This window comes from Lycium ferocissimum, chromosome 3 (assembly GCF_029784015.1).
Source record: "Lycium ferocissimum isolate CSIRO_LF1 chromosome 3, AGI_CSIRO_Lferr_CH_V1, whole genome shotgun sequence".
NCBI classification, from domain to species: domain Eukaryota; kingdom Viridiplantae; phylum Streptophyta; class Magnoliopsida; order Solanales; family Solanaceae; genus Lycium; species Lycium ferocissimum.
In genome coordinates, this window is record NC_081344.1 from 67,837,883 (window position 1) to 67,857,814 (window position 19,932).

At 32.8% G+C, this 19,932-nt stretch overlaps 3 protein-coding genes across 3 annotated transcripts; 1 reads left to right on the plus strand and 2 right to left on the minus strand.

Moving 5' to 3' along the window:
• The first annotated feature begins 947 nt into the window (after positions 1-947).
• Positions 948-3,358, plus strand: LOC132051207 (uncharacterized). The gene is made up of 8 exons (XM_059442462.1): positions 948-1,187; positions 1,281-1,394; positions 1,481-1,606; positions 1,962-2,093; positions 2,175-2,441; positions 2,554-2,698; positions 2,789-2,936; positions 3,176-3,358. The coding sequence occupies exons 1-6, from the start codon at positions 1,083-1,085 to the stop codon at positions 2,614-2,616; spliced, it is 807 nt and encodes a 268-aa protein (XP_059298445.1). The 5' UTR covers positions 948-1,082; the 3' UTR covers positions 2,617-2,698; positions 2,789-2,936; positions 3,176-3,358.
• A 1,594-nt stretch (positions 3,359-4,952) lies between these two features.
• LOC132049026 (uncharacterized) lies at positions 4,953-6,465 on the minus strand. Its single transcript, XM_059439700.1, has 3 exons — positions 6,243-6,465; positions 5,469-6,079; positions 4,953-5,294 (listed from the first exon to the last, which is right to left on the minus strand). Exons 1-3 carry the CDS (start codon positions 6,463-6,465, stop codon positions 4,953-4,955), a joined length of 1,176 nt encoding a protein of 391 aa, XP_059295683.1.
• A 7,807-nt stretch (positions 6,466-14,272) lies between these two features.
• Positions 14,273-18,180, minus strand: LOC132050507 (small ribosomal subunit protein eS26x-like). Its single transcript, XM_059441772.1, has 5 exons — positions 18,056-18,180; positions 17,873-17,965; positions 15,380-15,464; positions 15,154-15,287; positions 14,273-14,491 (listed from the first exon to the last, which is right to left on the minus strand). The coding sequence occupies exons 1-5, from the start codon at positions 18,056-18,058 to the stop codon at positions 14,423-14,425; spliced, it is 384 nt and encodes a 127-aa protein (XP_059297755.1). The 5' UTR covers positions 18,059-18,180; the 3' UTR covers positions 14,273-14,422.
• Positions 18,181-19,932: the final 1,752 nt, after the last annotated feature.

The window sequence follows — 19,932 nt, forward strand, 5'->3', positions numbered from 1 at the left end:
GTTTGCAATTCTGTTTTTTTATAAATACATACATCTTTTGCGGTGAGCCTAGGAAAACGAATATACCAAGGGTTCATTTTGAAGTGGTTGAGGATGGAAGGTATGTAGATTATCCATGGGGCAAAGAATCTTTTACCGAGTTGATTAGAAGCATCAGCAAGAAGTATTCCGCCACAACACAGTATTATAGGATCCATGGGATGCCACTGGCTATGCAAGTTTGGCTTTATGAGTGTTGTTCAAGAGTTCCATCGTATCTCGCTCTTAAATCCGAAAATTCCATTCCAATAATGTTGAATTGGAGGTCCATTAACAATCAGCCAAACTACAATATTTTGATGGAAGGCATTTTTAGAGACGACAAACAGTCGGTAATATTCGAACACTCTAACTTATTTTTATGTTTTTCATAGCATTTTATTTTGCAATTATGTCTTACTGATTTTATTTGTACTCCACTGATCTACTTGTCGTATTTGTGCTTTCTGGTGGTTTTTTTTTCTGATTTTTTGTATTTCATTATATTTCTGTGTATTTTCCTTATCACAATGTAACTATTTTGGGTTGTACATTTCATAATATTTCCCTGTATTTCATTATTCATAATGTAAGTGTGACTAGTTTTATAACACACTAATTAAATATTTATTTGTTTCTTCCACGTAGCCGTACATTTGCAAATACAATCCCCACTAGCAAGTGAGTTGGAGAGCCTCCGATTGCCCGATGTTGTTGTCGTCGAGATACAAGAGACAAAAATGTCTTAGTTGATGCCCATGAAGGTACCCAAGTCACAATATGCAAAGTGGATGAGTATGATGATTTCGCACTACTCCCCCCCCCCCCCCCCCCCCCCCCCCCCCCCCCCCCACCTTTCTAAGGGTAAACAACAACAACGGACGAATCAAACAAATTCTCCACCTTCAAAGAGACGCAGACAACTTCCTGCAACAGCTTCCACATCAAAGAAACAACAAATCCACACCGAACCATAGACAACTTTGAAGAATATTCACAAGGGTCAAAAGGTTGTTCAAAAGCCTGTTTTACAGAAGTCTGCTTCACCAAAGTTGAATGAACAAATGAATCGACCCCAAAACACCCCAGTCCTACGTGATGTCCCTACTGCCTCTATGAAAGATGAACTGCAATTGCTAAGGAAAGATTTTCAAGTTTTCAAGGAATCAGTAAGTGATTTTGGTTACGAAACAAAAATCTTTTGGTGTATTTAATTTACTGTTTGTTAACAAATTGACTTACTGTTTTTGTTTAAATATTAGGTCGTTGGTGAGTTCACAAGTATTGGCACTGAGTTCACCAATCTTCGAACTTTCATGGATGACAACTTCAAGAAGCTATTTGAAGCAATCAAGGGGAACAATTCTGTGGACAAGGTAAATGTGTGAAATAGGAATTGAACAAACATTTTAGACCCTTATCGCGAAATACAATTAATATTAATTCATTTTTTCATGTGAAGGCGGCCGATAGTGAGGCGCCGGTACATCAAACTGATGCTGGGCTACAATTATCGCCTGAAGAAAACTTACGTCATGATTCTACCATTCAAACATCTCCGCCGAAACATGATGATGAGTCAAATAAGGTAAAATGAGTTTGTGACGTGAAATCCATCTTTTAAAGTTATGTTGTTGTGCATTGTATGCACAAAAAAGTATATGGTTGCCATGTTCCAGTCTATAATTTTAAAGTTATGTTTTCCTCGGTATTTTCTATTTTACAAACTTTTGTATTTTCTGGTGTTTTGTTTGTAATTCACTAATAAACTTCTCTATTTTTTTGTATGTCACTGTATTTCTATGTATTTCTACCCCACAAAATCAGTCTAAACCTGACATGCTCAGTTAATATTTTTAGATTTCTGTGTATTTAGTAATTTTCCAACCTTATATTTTATGTTATGATTTTGTTTTAAATTTTGATTTTTTCTTATTCCAAAGGGTGTTGCACCAATGTTACATGAGGAAGTTCCGGATATTGTAGTGACCGGCGGAAATTTAAGTGCAGATACACGTAAAGCTTCAACTGAAGAGATTAATCGGGCGGATGAAGGATCTTTCAACTCAACAGAGGTAAATTTTACATTCAATCTTATAGATCTTTCAAGATACTGCTATATTTAACATATATTAAATCTTTTTTTTTTTTTTTAGGAAATGGTCACAGAGATGCTCGTTGAGTTGCCTCTAGAAACTCGTGAACCGAAATGTGCGGGAATACAAGCCGGGGACATCACTGATCATTCAAATTTAGAGACCCCACCCAGGTTCGATGACAACATTACTAAGTCACAATGGTTGATCCCTGACGAAATGTTACCAAGCCAAATAGGTTCTACAGGATTCTCTGTGTTTCATCAAACGGGTCACAAAGGATTTGTTATGCCAGTAATGTCTGCTGACAAAGGAATACAAGAGGCAGTGATTAATGCGGAAGTTGTAATTGCTCAACCAGATGTTATTCCAACTAGGATAATGAAACCTAGTAAATACTTCAGTTCACCTTACATAACCAATTACGGCTCTGCAGAAGCTTCTGTTCAAGAACCCACACCTTCTATTTTTAAAAAGAAGCATCCATTTGTTGAAGATCTAATCAATGGCCCGCGAAATACTTCGCTTATTCAACAATAATTTTAATTGGCTCAAAAGGATCTGCTTCTAAGGCATGATAAAAAGTAAGTTTGAACGTATTTACCTTTTTAATTTACATATTCATTCAGCAAAGTAAACTGTTTACGTTGAAATAACTGATTGTTGATATTTAGAAAGGGTAAGGAAAGCCGTTACAAAAAGAATAAGCAAGCTTTGGATCCAGATGACATCAACTTTGGCTTCAATTTTGGTGTGTTACATGTTGATGACAAAAACTGGTTCTATCTCTTATCGATGAATGGCCAGTCTTGGAATGATGAGGTGTTATATTTCCCATTTCTTTAATTCCTTAATTCTACAGTTGTCTATCTATCTATTTTTTAAAGCATATTTCTCTATATTCCTTCTATGTATTTCTCTTTATTTCCCCGTATTTCTCTGTATTTCTTCATTTCAACAGCATATTTCTCTATAATAGTTTTTAGTTTTTCTATCACACAAGGTCCGTATGAAATTTAATTTACTGATATGCATTTAATTTATTTCATTTTTTTTACTAGCATATTGATGTCATTTTTTACTACTTGCGAAAAAAAGGCAAGTACGACAAGGATAACAGTTTCAAATTCACAACCGTTAACTGTATGTTCTTCTCCAAAATTGACGAAATTCATCGTGCATATGCTAATCCGGAGGGGACCAGTAGTGTTGCTAGTTCGGAGAACGAAATATGCGAGTACATTAACGGGCACAGGATGCTGGCTAATGTGCCATGGAATACAGTTGATTGTGTATTCATCCCTGTCAACATAAAAGAGGAAAATCACTGGATCTTGATTGTAGTTCCATTCACTGACAAGTATTCCTACTTTGTTTTTTTATTCATTAAACAACCTGTTAACCGAGCTGATGTACTATTCTTTTACGTAATCACGTGCGCGTCGTACATCTACAACTCATACCGAGCTGCTGGTCATGATGCTATTGTTAGAAGAGAAATACACAAGATAGCTACCCTATTGCCACATCATCTACATTTTTTTGGGTTTTACGAGAAAAAAAAAAAGGCATCGATTGGATTAACCACCCATCATACAAGGGCAAACAAATGTATCGATGACTTTGATGTCATGTATGTGAACGACTTACCACAACAAGCCTCTCACGCACATTAACCATTAAGCATGTACGTATTTCTCAATAATAGTTCCATTTTTTTTTTTTTCAAAATTCTCAACCAATAATCAATTTTTTTTTTCATTTTTCGGGGATTGTGGTGTGTATGTTGCGCATTTGCTTGTATGGTTCTTTTGAATACTATTGTTCTGGACGAGGCGTTCCATCTGAAATTGATACAGAATCACTATGTAATAGATACGGGGCATTACTATGGGAATATGGATGGCAAAAGGCTGATTTGAATGCCTTCAGTGACAATGAACTGCCGCCAAGACCTGTTAGGCCTGCCATAGATTACAACGCAGTTGACACAGTAGTTGTTAATTAGTCCATTAGGTTTTAATGTTGAATCGTTATTCACAGTATTGTTTTGACTAATTTGTACATTTTTTGTGTTGTTTTGTTAAGAATTGACAAATTGCGTGTTTTTTCATCAATGACTTAACTAATTTCTATCACGACTATTTTTTGCTTAAGCCTCCCATATTTATATTTATTGTTTAATAAAAACAGCTTCTGGTATATTTCAATGTATTCCAATATATATACCCACTCTGCAAATTGACAAATTATTTCAGTTGAACTGGAATACTTCTGGTGTATTTCAATGTATTCCAGTTGACAAATTGCAATGTTTTTTCATCAATGACTTAACTAATTTCTATCACGACTATTTTTGCTTAAGCCCCCATATTTATATTTATTGTTTAATGAAAACAATTTTTATGGTGTATTTCAATGTATTATATATACCCACTCGCATTTATGTATTTCTAATTTTATGAAACAGTTTCTGATATATTTCATTGTATTTTTGTGTATATAGGCCTAATGCAGCTTCATATTTCTTAAACATTTCACTCATATTTCATTGTATTGTTCTAAGTTAATACGTATTTATTCCTTTAAACATCCGTTAACACCGAATTGTATGCACTATTATTATGAAAATAAAGGACAAAAAATGCAGAATACAACGATTAACCAAAAATTTCTTTATTTAAGATTTTTGGGGATAAGTGTTTAAAAAAAAAAAAAAAAACAATTACAAACTAAACATCTACTTCTTACGTGGTTTATTAGAACAAGAACGCCTATTGTGACCAAGACGTCCACAAGTACTACAAGCATTCCTACGTTTACCAATCATCGTCTCCATTAATGGTTTATCTCGCTTATTCTTTGGCCTTCCGGGGATCTCTTGTATCTTGGTGGCAAAACAACTTCATCGCATATGTGTGTGGGAATATTCCACTCACTCTCGTCAGGGAGAGGATCCACCGGCACATCATACGTCTTAATCACTGTCTTTGGTTTGAATAGGTCTGAGCAACATTCATCGTGCATAAGACTTTTACTCTTCAATACTGACCCGTACGTGAACATGGTATCTCGTCCATTTGGAACATCTCGACAACTGCATGTTTTCTTTTTAAGATCAATTATGAAACGCCTTGCCTCATCATTTACGGTATACACATATTCAGTTGATGGTTCAACCTAATCAAGAAGAAATGTGTCAGACCAGAATACATTGAATATTAACAACGATAAATAATATGAAATACATGGAAATATACAATCCAAACAGAATTACTTAAGTACCTTCTAAAATATACTGAAATATATTGAAATATATGTAGGCAGATTTCGACAAAATAAACAGTAACATACCGTCATACGTAGAGATTTACATTCGTTTATTGATAATAATTGCTGGAATGCTTTTCCAAGTGTTGTGAATGTGTATGTACCGTTCCTCCTATTAGTGAAATTCCATCTCCCAAACATCTTTCTCACTTCTTCAAGAAAATCGAAAACAGGCAACTCTCTTGCTGCTACCAATTTTCCATTAATACATTCGGCTATATTTGAGGTCATTGTCCATCCTCTGTTAACGGGTGAATACAGTCGAGCCCACTTTTCCCTTCCAGCATCCTCCAAGTACTCTTTTACCCGAAAATCAACCTTCTCAATCTTCTCCATCAGCTTATCAAACTCAGCCTGTGTGTATGCTTTTGCAAGTGCATAGAATACAGGACTCAATACTTCATCATTCGACTTGTATTTCTTGGTCACATTTTTCCATAAATGCCATATGCACGCCAAATGTGGCACAGTGGGATATACTCTAGACACCGCCTTAATGATGCTCTCATGTCTGTCTGATACAACACACATGTTATCCCTATTCTCATAAGCTTGTTTGAACTGCTCAAAGAACCACGTCCAAGACTTATCGTTCTCTGAATCTATCACACCATATGCCAATGGCAGAATATTACCTGCACAAACATGTTTTGTGTATTTATAGTGAAATATAGCATAAATCATATTGGAAATACACTGGAACTATAATGAAATACAACGAAATATACGCGTGTCGCAGAAAAAAAGTATTTAAACATGTTGGCACCTACCCAACGTCTTTGGCTGATATGAAAGTACCGTTATATGTAGTTTTAAGGTGGGAACCATCTACTACAACTATTGGTCTACAACACTCGAAGCCTTTTATGAACGCTTTAAGTGCTACAAACAAATACAAGAACTCATTTTGTTGTGATTTGTGCATTCTCACATGTGATCCAGGGTATGTTTTATCCAATATGTACACATATCCCGGTAACTTCTTGTATGACTCTGTTGGTTCCCCTCTTAATTCATTCATTGCCTTTTCTCTAGCCCTCAGCCGTCATATAAGAAACATCAACGCCATACTCATTTTTTACGTCGTCTACTATATCACCAGGTGTATATTTCCTCTTGTGATTTGCTATTTTTGGCTTAACAACTGACGCCCCAATCAACCGACTTGTTGCTTGCCTTTGGGAATACACTTTGTCCTTCAATGGACACGTATGTTCGTCATGAAAAGATCTCACTCTGAACATTTCAGAGTTCGCAATACTTGAAGCTCTGAATTTCCAATGACAATCAGTTGAACAGCATACCAGAGTGTAACTACATAAACCAATACAAAAAAAAAAAAAAGAACAGTCAGATTGAAGTTTCAAACACATACACGATCCTAAATACATTGCCTTTATATACTGAAATGGTTACATAATGGAATTAAATCATACAAAAACAGATATTTCAATGTATTTAATTAAATCCAACTAAAATATAATGTCACTACAACAGTTTATGTCACAGTATTTCAATGTATTTCATAGTATATTTCAATGTATTTCATAGTTTTTCGGACTAACATACCTTATGGCATTCGACCTCTCTGTCCTGAAATTGAATCTTTTGCGAATTGCATAATTCGCCATAACATTCTTCAGAGTATCGTTATCTTTGTAGATTTGATCAACAAAAACATCCTTCTGTTCCTTGTTCGAAATTATCAAGTTATTGTTGTTTTCAAATAAAACAACAGCCTTAGCACAATCCGACGCATCCAAATCATTTGAATCAACTACGTCCATAGCATGCATATAATCATTAAATTCAAGTTGAAACATATCGTCTCCGACTACAGATTCGCCGGAAACAAAATTCTCAAGATCATTATCAGTTATGCTAACACACAACGGATATGCTTCAAATCCCTTGTTTTCTCTCTTAAGCTCAACATACACCCTTACTCCCATATCGTTGTGTATTTCCATTGGCATATTGTCTCCTTCAATAGCATATTTTATTGATATCGTTTTCCTGCTAATATCAACATCTAACTGAATTGCTATAGTTTCAACCAAATCACCGTATGAACAATAATCTTTGAAGACAACTGTGTCTAGTTTGTAATTAACAAAGCAATTATGTTCATTCCAAAAACCGAAGTGTCAGATCACTGTTGTTATGCTTGACATGTTTCGTTTTGATAATTCAACAAAACTAGAAGAACAGTGACTGCATTGGAAAAAAAAAATCATCGTTCCAAAAACAGAAAATTGAATCAAAAAACAATCTCAAACAAATCATTGAAAATTTGAAACATACCTTTGTAGAATCGAAATACAAATCTGATCTTCACTAAAATTCCATATATACACTCGTTCGTATCTTATTGAGTGTATTTCAACTTGCTTTGAAGAATTCGAATGTAGAAAACAGAGCTCAAAGAGATTCTTCTGTATTTGGAAGTTTTTAGATCTTTAGTATTTTTTGAATTCAAAAAGTTTTGATTGTGATAAAAGTGGAGAGAGATACGTAAGTTGTTAAGGAAGAACAGTCGTTACGCGTGATTAATGGGAAGATTTAAATTGAATCCCTGAATTTTAAAAAAAAAAAATCTTTTCCATAAATAGGGCCTAATTTTACTCACCAGTGTCGTGCGTTTCCTGTATTTCACTATATTTCAAAAAAATGAAATACACGCGTTTTATGAGAAAAAACAGCTACGCTTGTAAATAACAATTTTATAGCTATTTCTTGTTACAAGCTAATAAAAGGTAGCTATTTATGTAAGTTTCACGAATTTAAATCCTAAATCCGTCTCTAAAAATAGAGATAAAAGTGCAAATAACCTCGTTTGGAAGCTAATGTACAGTCATTTATTTGACTAGCTGAATTATCTACGATATCAATAAAATCTTCACATCTTTCATTCTCTATTTTATTTTCTTTATTTACATTTACATCGCAAGTATCCTTTTTCGTCATTATTTTTAGGCTTGGGCAATTTAATATACATCCATGTATAACGGTCATATACAATTGTGTAGCACAAATATGTAAAGGTATGTCCTCTTTCTCATAAAACAGTCTTTCTTTGCGAGGACTCCATCTAGTCCCATCTATAATTTGTTTCAGTTTTTTCTATTTTACCAATCAAAAACAAACAAGCTCTCGGTGTGTCAATTATGAACATGCAAGTGTAACCTTGTTAATCCTCATTTTTAAGACCCAAGGGGCTCTGCCCCTATTACAAAATGAACTCTACCTCAAGAAGAATAGTAGGTATATACCATGAGCTTCGCGGGGACTTTAGGATGACGGACGACCACCCTGCAAGGGTTTTATATACTTTCTGATTTATATGATACACTTTTCTTTTTAGTTTGTCCCAAAAGAAATGATATATTTCTATATTTACAAATAATTTAACTTAAAATTTCCCTTTTTATTCTTAAAAAATGATTTACAACCACACAAATATTAATGACTTATTTTAGACCACAAATTTCAAAACTTTTTCTTTATTTCTTAAACACCATACCTAGTCAAATTATATCACATAAATTGAAACGGAAGAGTAATTAAAAAAAAAAAGGAAAGGAACGTTCCATATCCGAAGACTACCAAATATAATTTGTATGTCCGACGCTGTCGCCCCATTCTCTCCTAATTGCCTATTCTTTCTCGATAACTACTGTGCACACACCATCACAATACTAGCTTACAGAATGAGCAGAAGTGACAGAGCAGGCAAAGTTTCTACTCCAAGGAAACTGACAGAGGAAGACTATAATAAGTCACGGGTAGCGGTGATGTCAACATATAAAAAAAAATTATATTAAAAAAAAAAAAAAATGAAAACTGTCACCACACTTCAATTCCAAGATAACTAAGATTCAACACCGGGGTCAACTTTACCACAAAGAAACCACTGTGGTTGAGGTTGGACATTCATCATGAAATGGTTAATTTGACGCTCAACTTACCATTAAACTCATTTATCCGAATTTGAGACCAAGTAGTGAAATTCAAATAGGGGAATAGCTGTATGAACGACAACCATATGGAAGAACAAGAAAAAAGAGACTGCTGCAACAACCAGTTATTCCCCACCATATTGAAGTCTTTAAAAAGTCAACGTGCTAGTGTAGTCCTATCATATAATGTTGTTGCTTTTATGCGGTTCACGCGCCTATAATTAGGGCCTGTATTTCTCCCTGAATATTTTCTACCTATAGATTGAAGTGTGAATATCAAATAGACTTATAGCAATATAACAAAGCAAAGTCATTCGTTTATTCACCTTTTTCTTTTCAGTTTCTTCTTCGGGTCAAATGATTTTAGCCATCATATCTCTACTTTCCGTATTTCTATAGTTCTTATTATTAATGTGTGAAAATTTTAAAGTTAAAACTATGGGCTACAACTAAATAATAACCACAAGCTTATTCCCAATTCCCTCAAACTTCAAACTTACGTATTGGGGGAATAAGGGGATCTTATGGGTTATTATTTAGTTGGGTCGGGTTTAAATGATGGACCGTAGTTTAAAAAATCCGGATTATTTTGGGGGATAAACGTGGGTATATTTGAAAACTTTAAGGATGAGAGGGGCATTTTTGACCCAAAATAAGTTCGGAGGATATTTTTAGCCCTTTTTCCAAAGTAGAGGGGTATTTTTGACCCTTTTCCCTATTATTAATGTGTGAAAATTTTAAAGTTAAAACTATGGGCTACAACTTGGTAAACCCGTCAACCGGTTTGAACAGGACCGGACCGGTTTCCGGTTAAAAAATCGGAACCGGCCCCGGTTTTTTTTTAACCGGTTTTCAAACAGTCCAAAACCCCTTTTTTTTTAATTTTTTGTATAGTATATATATATTATAGTATTTATTAGTATATTGTAGGTATATTTACATATGTTATATAAGTTTATAAGTAAAGTTTATATATTCGACTAACAAACTAATGACAAAAGTCAAGACAATACAAAGATATACGTGTATATATATATATATATATATATATATATATTGTTATAAGTTATACTACATATACCTAAAATATAGTAAGAATATACTTATATATATCAATATACTTAGGTTATATAATATATATATATATATATATATATATATATATATATATATATATATATATATATATATATATATATATACTATATATACTTATATATTATAACTTAAGTTATTTATAGCTTAATTTTTTTCTAAGTTTATAAATTCGTGTGTGTATATATATATATATACATGTTTAAGTTATATGTATACTATATATTCTTAGTATATTTTAGTTATTTTTCAAGTATATAACTTTCTAGTTTTTAATTTAAATAGATATATATTATAAGTATATTCTTAGTATATTTTAGGTATATTTCTAAATTAATATAAGTAAAAATATGAACACAAGTAAATAGAAGAAAGCTCAATGAGTCATATATTTTATTCATTCTTGGATAACATTTATTTGCAAGTTGTAGTTTTTTTTAACTTGCAAATAATACATAAGTTGTAAAGAAATAGTAGAATAATAAAATCACTAATTCTCAATCATTTCGTTAATTTCCCCCATATCATATTCGGCCATGGAGATATCTTCAAAGTCTTCCATTTGGTCTGGTCCACTTGCTATCAAATCTTCAATTTCTTCCTCTTCGCCTTCCTCCTCTTCTAAGTTTAGGTTGCGTCGCTCCGATCTAATCCAATCACGAATGCACACTAGTACTTGCAAGCTAAAACCGGATAATGAGTGTCTATGGTCTCCAATTTGATGTCTTCCTTGGCTAAATGTGCTCTCCGAAGCCACGGTTGATACTTGAACCGTAAGGATATCTCGAGCCATTCTTGAGAGTATCGGATGACTTGCCTTGTACTTCTTCCACCATGCTAAGACGTCCAATTCATTTAGTTCCTTGATATCCACATTTGGCTGCATCAAATAAAAGTTATATTCATCAAAGTTTGCACTACAAGAAGGAGTTGACTGTGAATGTAAAACTTTTAAATGCGACAAACCCGACGAGCCCTTTTTGCTACTTTGAGAAGTAGTAGGGCGTGAAGCAACGGGTGTAGCACGTTCTTCCAAATTAGAATAATGAGTAAAAACTTTTCTAAACTCGTCATCAATAGCGAGTTCGGTTTCAGCTAAATATGGTTGAACTCCCTCTTCAATTTCTAAAAATGTATAAATTTGACCAACCAATGCTTTAGTATAAGACACTTTTAAACAAGGATTTAAAAGAGAACTCAATATAAATAAAGTTAGATGGGAAAAAAATACTTCTTAAATTTGATTATCATATCAAAAATAGCCACTTGATAATCGGGTTTATATTTATACTCTTGTAAAACTCTAGCTATTTTCGCTAAGTAGGCTAAAATTTCGATTACCGTGAGATAGAATTATTTAGAAAAAGCAAGAGTTGCATTATAAAAAATTTCTAAGAGTTCAACACATTCCTTAACATCTTTCCAATGCGTAAAATCTAACCAATCATCACTATTAATATTATATTTATTGTGAACTTGTTGTATGCGAATCCTATACTCATATGCTTGTTGTAGCATAATGTAAGTATAGCTCCACCTAATCTCAATTTCTACTTGAATTTTTCTAGGTCGAAGGTTATTTTTCACACAAGCATTCTTAAAATCTCTAAGTCTTCCCCTATTAGCATTATAAAAATGAAACACAACCGCATATCTAACTTTTTGAATAGAATCGTCAAAACACACAAGACCATCTTTAACGGAGGATTTAATTCTCTTTTAAAAGACCAATCGCCTTTGTATTATTAGAAGCATTATCTAAAGCAATACAAAGTGTTTTTCTATAAATGTTAAAAAATCTCATAATAGTAGATATTGAATCAGCTAAAAATTTTCCATCGTGACGACCTTTTCCTTCATCATATAAAAAAGCTATAATTCTTTTTTGCATAACCCAATTGTCATCAACCCAATGACATGTAATAGCAAAAAAATCTAACTTGTTAAGACTAAGACTCAAATCAACGATAAGAGAAACATTACAATTTAAATAATTAAATACATGGCGCAAATAAAATTTATATTTTTTATACAAATCTATAACATCCGCTCTACAAGTACTTCTAGGAATATCCTCAAATAACGGATTATAACGTTGAATGTAAGTAACAAACCCCAAACCCGAAGGAAAGAAAAATGGTAAACAATCATAAGCTACCATTTTATCTATTTCTACACGCTCTTTTTTCTTGTCATACTTAAAAATTTTACCGGTTCGTGGGTCTATCGTCATTTGAATACCCCCACATTTGAACCCGTTTGCTCTCCCCAAACATCCATATATTTCTTTCTCATATGACCATTTAGTGTACCCGTTCAACCATCCTTACTAGTTTCTTACCTAAAAGCAAATACTTGTCCACATAGGGTACATTTAGTTGTTTGGCTTTCCCTATCCTTAGTCATAAATTTTCAAATTTTAACGGTTGGCTTACGAGTTCTAGGCGGTTTATCTTGTGTATGTGATTATGCAGAACATGTATCTCCTATGCGATTTTCGGAGGCTTGTGTTTCATTATCATCATTATCATCATCATCATCAATTTCATTAAAAGTGTCGGTAAAATGTTGTTGCATTGCCTCATGACCTAAAAGTGAATTATTTCCACCAATATTAATACCTAAATTAGGTGTTTCTTCCACCCTAACAATACCACTACTACCGGCACCACGTCTAAATCTCTTTGCCATTATTAAATAGAATTAATTTAAATCACACTCAAATAAATCACAAAAAAATAAATTGCAACAAATTATATTGCGTAAATTAAATTGCGAAAAATAAAGATAGAGTTGGAACGAAAATACCAAATTACCGGACTAATTTTTAACAAAGTGAAAGCGACTAGAATTGTAAATCCACCAAAACTACTTCGGAGTGTTGCAAAATCACTAACTCCACCAACAATATTATAATTGCAAAATTAATAATTAAAACTATAATAAGACTTTATAATATTTATTTGACAGAAATTTAAAGTAGCTAATTGTTGCAAAATAACTATAACTGAGAGATTTAGATTTGAGAGAAAGAGAAGAGTGAATTGGTGTGAATTAAAATGAAAATGAAGAGGGATTTATATATGGGTGGGGAGATGGGTTAAAGTGTTAAAAAAAAAAGTTCGGGGGGTTGAGGGCAAAAAATGGGTTTATGGCCGCACAAGCAACGGCCATTTTTTGCAAATGGACCGTTGCCCAACGGTCCAACAGTGAACAGGCCCAGCCCCAACGGCTCTATTTAAAAAAAAAAAAAAAATTAATTTCACCGGTTTAACCGATTTAACCAGACCGGTATGTAATATACGATTAACCGGTTCCGATTTTACCGGTCCGGTTACCGGTTTGAACCGGTTAAACCGGACCGGTTGACGAGTTTACAACTTGGTGGCTAGGAGATGATCTAAGCCCTCAAACCAAAATAAGTTGCATCCCCCTAAAACAATTTAAGGTACTTGTTACCACCACCAACACAGACGTGTAACTCTTAGACCACTAAGCTATGAGCAAATACTAAAAGATCAGGCAGGTGTTTTTTGCCTCTTCCCACCTCGTTGACCACAATATTCAAACTGAGAGCCACACAATTTTATTTATGAATGCAATATAAATATCAAGACGAACTACCAAAGCTGACATGCCCAAATACAAGAAGGTAACAAGAAATATGTTATCCGGCAATTTCAATCAGGACATTGAAATAACTAATCACACCATTCAGGCAGATGTGATGTCAGGTTATCAGAAAACACAAATTAAAAGCCCTCAATTCAGAAATATTTAAATCTCTCCGTTTTCCATTCAAAATTCAATTCCATAACATGGTAATATAATAGGTCCCATCAACTAAATGATAACAGTACACTGTCAAAACCAGGTAGAACACATTGTAACTATCAGATTAACCAAAACCTGAAGCCTAACAACTTAAGTGCGAGGGGCAGCAGGGGCTCCTCCAGTGGGGCGTGGTGCTTGTCCTGCCTTTGGGAGATCATCCTGGAATAAAAACAGAAAAGACAAAACTCCAAGTGAGCAAAGGAATATCATAGAATGACAAAGTTGATGAAAAGCTCCCATTTTATAATATCTATAAAAATAACAAGCAGTACAAAACTACAAATAGGTGATATTTAAGCAAGTCTTAAACTGTTCTGATATACTCCTGCTATTTAGTAGGCTACAGCAGGCAAATGTAAGGAAAACTACATGATGTAACGACTTAAATCCACAAATTACCCATTTAAGCAATACTTTTAAATTATTACAAAAAATAGCTACATTTTCACTTTATAGTAGATTTTTATTGTATGAATGTCCGTATGTATGATGGTCACTGTACGTATGTACATAGGCTAGTGTATGTGTATGTATGACTGTATGTATGTATGTATGTACGCTACTATGTGTGTGTGTGACATGTTTTGGGGAAAAAATTGTTGCTATCTTTTGAAAACTCAATACTATCGCCATAAAATTCTGACTAGTTTCTATAAATAGGTGGATTAACAAAATGAGACATGAAATAAACACCATGACAAAACCAGCAACAGCATGTAGAATCAAGTTTCGTTGCACAAAGTTTAATACCCATCAACATGCACATAAAGGAAACAATTGCTTAAAGCTAAGAAGATAATACAAGGAAGGATATAGAATACCCTTGGGCGTCTGAAACGCTGTGGAGGCTCACGAACTCTCCTATCAGTACGGGAACGGACTCTAACCACCTTGGAGTGAATTGCACATGAAACACAGTACTGCATCTTCAAGTACAGCTTAGGAAGAGTGTACACTGCATAGACAACACACTCGTGTTATTTCACGTGAGCAAAACTATTGTTGCAATAAATAAGACTTCAAAGATGCTCTAAGAATGTTCCTCACATTCAAAAGCACAAGCTTCCTGAACATCACGTACAGCAGCTTGCTCAACAATGTTCCTCACAAGGAACCTCTTGATGGCCTTGTCCTGAATATCAGTTACGATAAAATATCACAGTAAGTTTCAAAATATTAGCAGAAAGTGGTCTTGTATTAATAACATAATAATGATGATTGCAATACAAAGTTTTTTTTTTTTTTCCTATTTTGGTCTGACTGTACACAATGTAGCACATCAGTTATTAAACTGAATATAGATGGAAATATCACTGAGCATTAACCAAAACGCATTAAACTTTCTTGTACTAAATCAATATTTGGAATGAACATGATACTCTCTATCAGCTTAATTTGATCCCTAACTAGCCACAATTGTCCTTCTTGAATAATGAAACATCATTCGCGGATGATTTCACAATTGTCCATCTTTCCATATATTTCAGCTGTGACAACAAAATACAAATGCCCCAACAATACCTCTTAATCATCATGCAAGTACTTTACTACTTTAAAAATCACTACAAAACTACAAAACAGAACATCAAGGTACCCAAAATTTCAACACATCAGCCCCCGAATAGACAGCAAACAAATAAAATTTTAAACCTTACTTCTAAAATAAATATAAACATAACAAGACAAAACTTTCTAAATAGCTGATGACTTCAGATCTAGTGACAGTAAACTTAACATGTCTGAGCTCAAAATCATGAATCAGAAATGTAATATTCATGTGAAAAAATATTCAACAGATAGAAAATGGAGAAATAACCTCGGGACAGCATTTGCCGCAATTAGAGATCATATAATTTAAATTTTAAAGTATACACTTACGTGTAACCACGAAAGACTAATACATGATTATCCGCTACCATTAACTTAAAATACTGGATCAGATATGTCGTGTTCACATATAATTTCTTCTAAACTAGCATTTAAATAAGAATGGATTTATATTCTCAATAGGTGCACACAAACTCACCGCCTTCTACATACTCAAACTATATATTACATATATTCTCATCTTAAATCTACACATAAAGTGTCGTATATGCTATTTCGCATCCATTAACTTAAAATCCTGAATCCACAATGGCAAATTCATATTTTAAAAAAAAATCCCTTCTACTCGAACTACAATTACACAAATTTTTATTTTAAATATACATTTACGTTAAGTTCCACACATACTATCACAAAAAGAACGTATGTGCTACTATTTCGCATCCATAAACTTAAAATCATAGATCCGCAGTGTCATATTCATGTAAAAACCTTCTACTCCCTTCTACTCGAACTATAATTACACAAACTTCTATTTTAAATACACATTTATGATAAATCTGCACCTATTATCACAAACAAAAGAGTCATATATGCCATTTCGCAACCATTAACTTAAAAAACTCGATCCGCAATGTCATATTCATGTAAAAAAGAACAGTACCTTAGCGCAACACTTGCCGCAATTAGAGCATCGAATAAATGTTTATTTTATACATACATTTATGTAGTCATATCTGCTATTTCTCAATCCATTAACTCTTAATCCTCAATCCACAATGTCATATTCATGTAAAAAAAATATTCACTTGCCTTCTACTCGAACTATAATCGAGTAATATTTTTATTTTAAATTAACATTTATGTTAAATCTGCACTATATCATAAAAAAGAGTCGTATCTGCTATTCAAATCCATTAAATTCAACAAAAAGAACGTATGTGCTACTATTTCGCATCCATAAACTTAAAATCATAGATCCGCAATGTCATATTCATGTAAAAACCTTCTACTCGAACTATAATTACACAAACTTCTATTTTAAATACACATTTATGTTAAGTCTGCACCTATTATCACAAACAAAAGAGTCATCCGTGCCATTTCGCATCCATTTAACTTAAAAAAACTGGATCCACAATGTCATATTCGTGTAAAAAACAACAGTACCTTAGGGAAACACTTGACGCAATTAAAGTATCGACTAAATGTTTATTTTATACGTATATTTCACAATCCATTAACTCTTAATCCTCAATCCACAATGTCATATTCATGTAAAAAAATATTCACCGCCTTCTACTCGAACTATAATCGTTTAATATTTTATTTTAAAATATACATTTATGTTAAATCTGCCCTATCACAAAAAAGAGTCATAAGTGCCAAATTCGTGCTAAAAGAATATTCAACAGATAAGAAAATGAAGAAATAGCACTATATTTATATAAATTTTTATTTTTTAAATATATATTTATGTTAAGTCTACTATTTCACATCCATTAACTTAAAATCCTAGATCCGCAATGTCAAATTCAAGCTAAAAAATATTCAACAGATAAGAAAATGGAGAAATAACACTATTAACTGTATAAATTTTAATTTTAAACATTTATGCTAAATCTGTACATATTATCACAAAACAGTCGTATCACGTAGATCCGCAATATTATATTTATGTAAAAAAAAAAAAAAAAAACTTGAGAAACTAACCTTAGGGCAGCACTTGCCGCAATTAGAGCAACGAATAAACTTAACATGTCCACGTCCATGTTTGTTACGTCCTCCATTCCTTCTCTTAAAAGTCTACAAAAAAATGGAACAAAAAATTAGAGATTATAATATTACTCAGTTGATTTCTAAGAGAAAAATGAAAGTGAATAAAATTTTTCTCACCATTTTTGTGAAGAGAAAACTCTATGCGGCTCTCTCTTTTTCTGTTGTAAGAGGTTAGGGTTTTTTCAGTGAAATGAGAAGTGTGTTGCTAATAAGGACAGATGTTGTTTATATGGGCTTTGTTGGACGGCCCAATATAAAGTAGCCCAGTGGTATTAAATGATTTGTGCTGGTATTTAAGGTTTTGGGCCCAATTTTTGTGCTTATAAATTTAATTTGGGAAAAGGGCATCATAATATACCTGCTACTTTAAAGAACTTAGGTCCCGCTAGAAAAATACCAGTGTAGATTTGTCTATCATATGAAGGGAGAACTATAGGAACGGTATAAAATAAAAAGTTTACATTAGTTATTTTTACCATTAACTATTTTTTGGTCCACCAAAAAATTATTAATGATATACAGTATTCAAAATACCTAAGAAAAAAAAGAATTTTTTCAACGGGTATGATTGAAATTTGTTGAAAATATAGACGAGACAAATTCAAAATCTAGACTTGTTTGGAATAAGGGGATCTAGTTATGGGTTATTATTTAGTTGGGTCGTATTTAAATGATTTCTAAATTTCGGGTTTAAAAAAGGATTTCAAGTTATTTGGGGGATAATTTCGAACCAAAAAAGATATTGAATTAAACTTATGGTTGAGACAGAGGGGTATTTGATTGACCATTCAAAAATAAGATCAATAAGGACTATACTAATTTATTTTTCCAAAGTAGAAAAAGGTATTTTTCAAACATAGTTTTCCCATTTAATTTTGTCATGCAAAAGTGCAATGCTATCAACTTTTTCGTAGTTATAAATTTATACTTCTTGAGATCATAATATACCCCTACTCCAATGTTACCAAAGACACTTAGGTCTGTATGGGCTGTAGAAAAATACCATGATCAAGTAGATTTGTCTATCATATAAGGGAGAACTAGAGGAAACACTGTAAAATAAAAAGTTTACATTAGTTATTTTTAGTAATTTAACAATTTTTTGGTCCATAAAAATTATTAATGATATACAGTATTCAAAATACCTAAGAAAAAAAAGAATTTTTTCAACGGGTATGATTGAATTTTGTTGAAAATACATAGACGAGACAATATACAAAATCTAGACTTGTTTGGAACCAAAATGCGTAGTTAAAAGTGAGTTGAAATAATTTCTTTGTGACACATAATGTATTTCACACACGGGCATACAGAGATATACAAGAAATACACATGGGATATACATCTTATCTTCTTCCAAGTTCATCTTCTACTTCGAATTTTGCCCAAGCTTCAATTCAAACTACCTCAAAACTCCATAAAAAAAATTACTTGTTATGTATTAACTTGACACGCCTATTAAGGAGCCAAAAATAGAAGGACCATTTTTATTTTTTTTCAAGTTGTCCCAAAATTGAAATTCAATCTCCTGAGACGTACTGTACTTAATATATTCCAACAACGCCCATTCAAAATAAATTTTAATTGAGAAGCCCAAATTTTCAAACTCAAGCATAAGTGAGCTTTAATGGCTTTCAATGAAGTTTTAGCTCATCTTATCTACTTTCTAAGCAACCAAACAGTGTCGAAAGCATTTCAGACTATTAACTATTGCTTCCGATTAGTTGTCACCCAAAAAAAGAAGCCCCTGAAAAAGTAAGCCACATTTAGCTATCGTTTGGTCATAGATTCCAAAAAAAAAAAAAATTGAAGAACTTGATTTGAGTGAAGTTTTTCAAGTTTTAAAAATGTGTTTAGTCATAATTTTTCAAAACATATTTCACTTTTTATCTTGGAAAACATTAAATATTACTTCAATCCATAAGTTCTAAAAACTATTAAGAATACCCAACAATACAAAACATACATACTTATTTATCCCAAATTATGCAGAA

Coding starts and splice junctions, on each gene's coding strand:
- LOC132051207 (XM_059442462.1), top strand. CDS start 1,083: ATGAATCGACCCCAAAACACCCCAGTCCTACGTGATGTCCCTACTGCC. Junction 1,395..1,480: donor GGAACAATTCTGTGGACAAG/GTAAATGTGTGA, acceptor TTTCATGTGAAG/GCGGCCGATAGTGAGGCGCC. Junction 1,607..1,961: donor ATGATGATGAGTCAAATAAG/GTAAAATGAGTT, acceptor CTTATTCCAAAG/GGTGTTGCACCAATGTTACA.
- LOC132049026 (XM_059439700.1), bottom strand. CDS start 6,465: ATGAATGAATTAAGAGGGGAACCAACAGAGTCATACAAGAAGTTACCG. Junction 6,080..6,242: donor CCTTAAAACTACATATAACG/GTACTTTCATAT, acceptor ATGTTTGTGCAG/GTAATATTCTGCCATTGGCA. Junction 5,295..5,468: donor GTAAATCTCTACGTATGACG/GTATGTTACTGT, acceptor CTTCTTGATTAG/GTTGAACCATCAACTGAATA.
- LOC132050507 (XM_059441772.1), bottom strand. Junction 15,465..17,872: donor GCGGCAAGTGCTGCCCTAAG/GTTAGTTTCTCA, acceptor ACTGATATTCAG/GACAAGGCCATCAAGAGGTT. Junction 15,288..15,379: donor GGAAGCTTGTGCTTTTGAAT/GTGAGGAACATT, acceptor TTGTCTATGCAG/TGTACACTCTTCCTAAGCTG.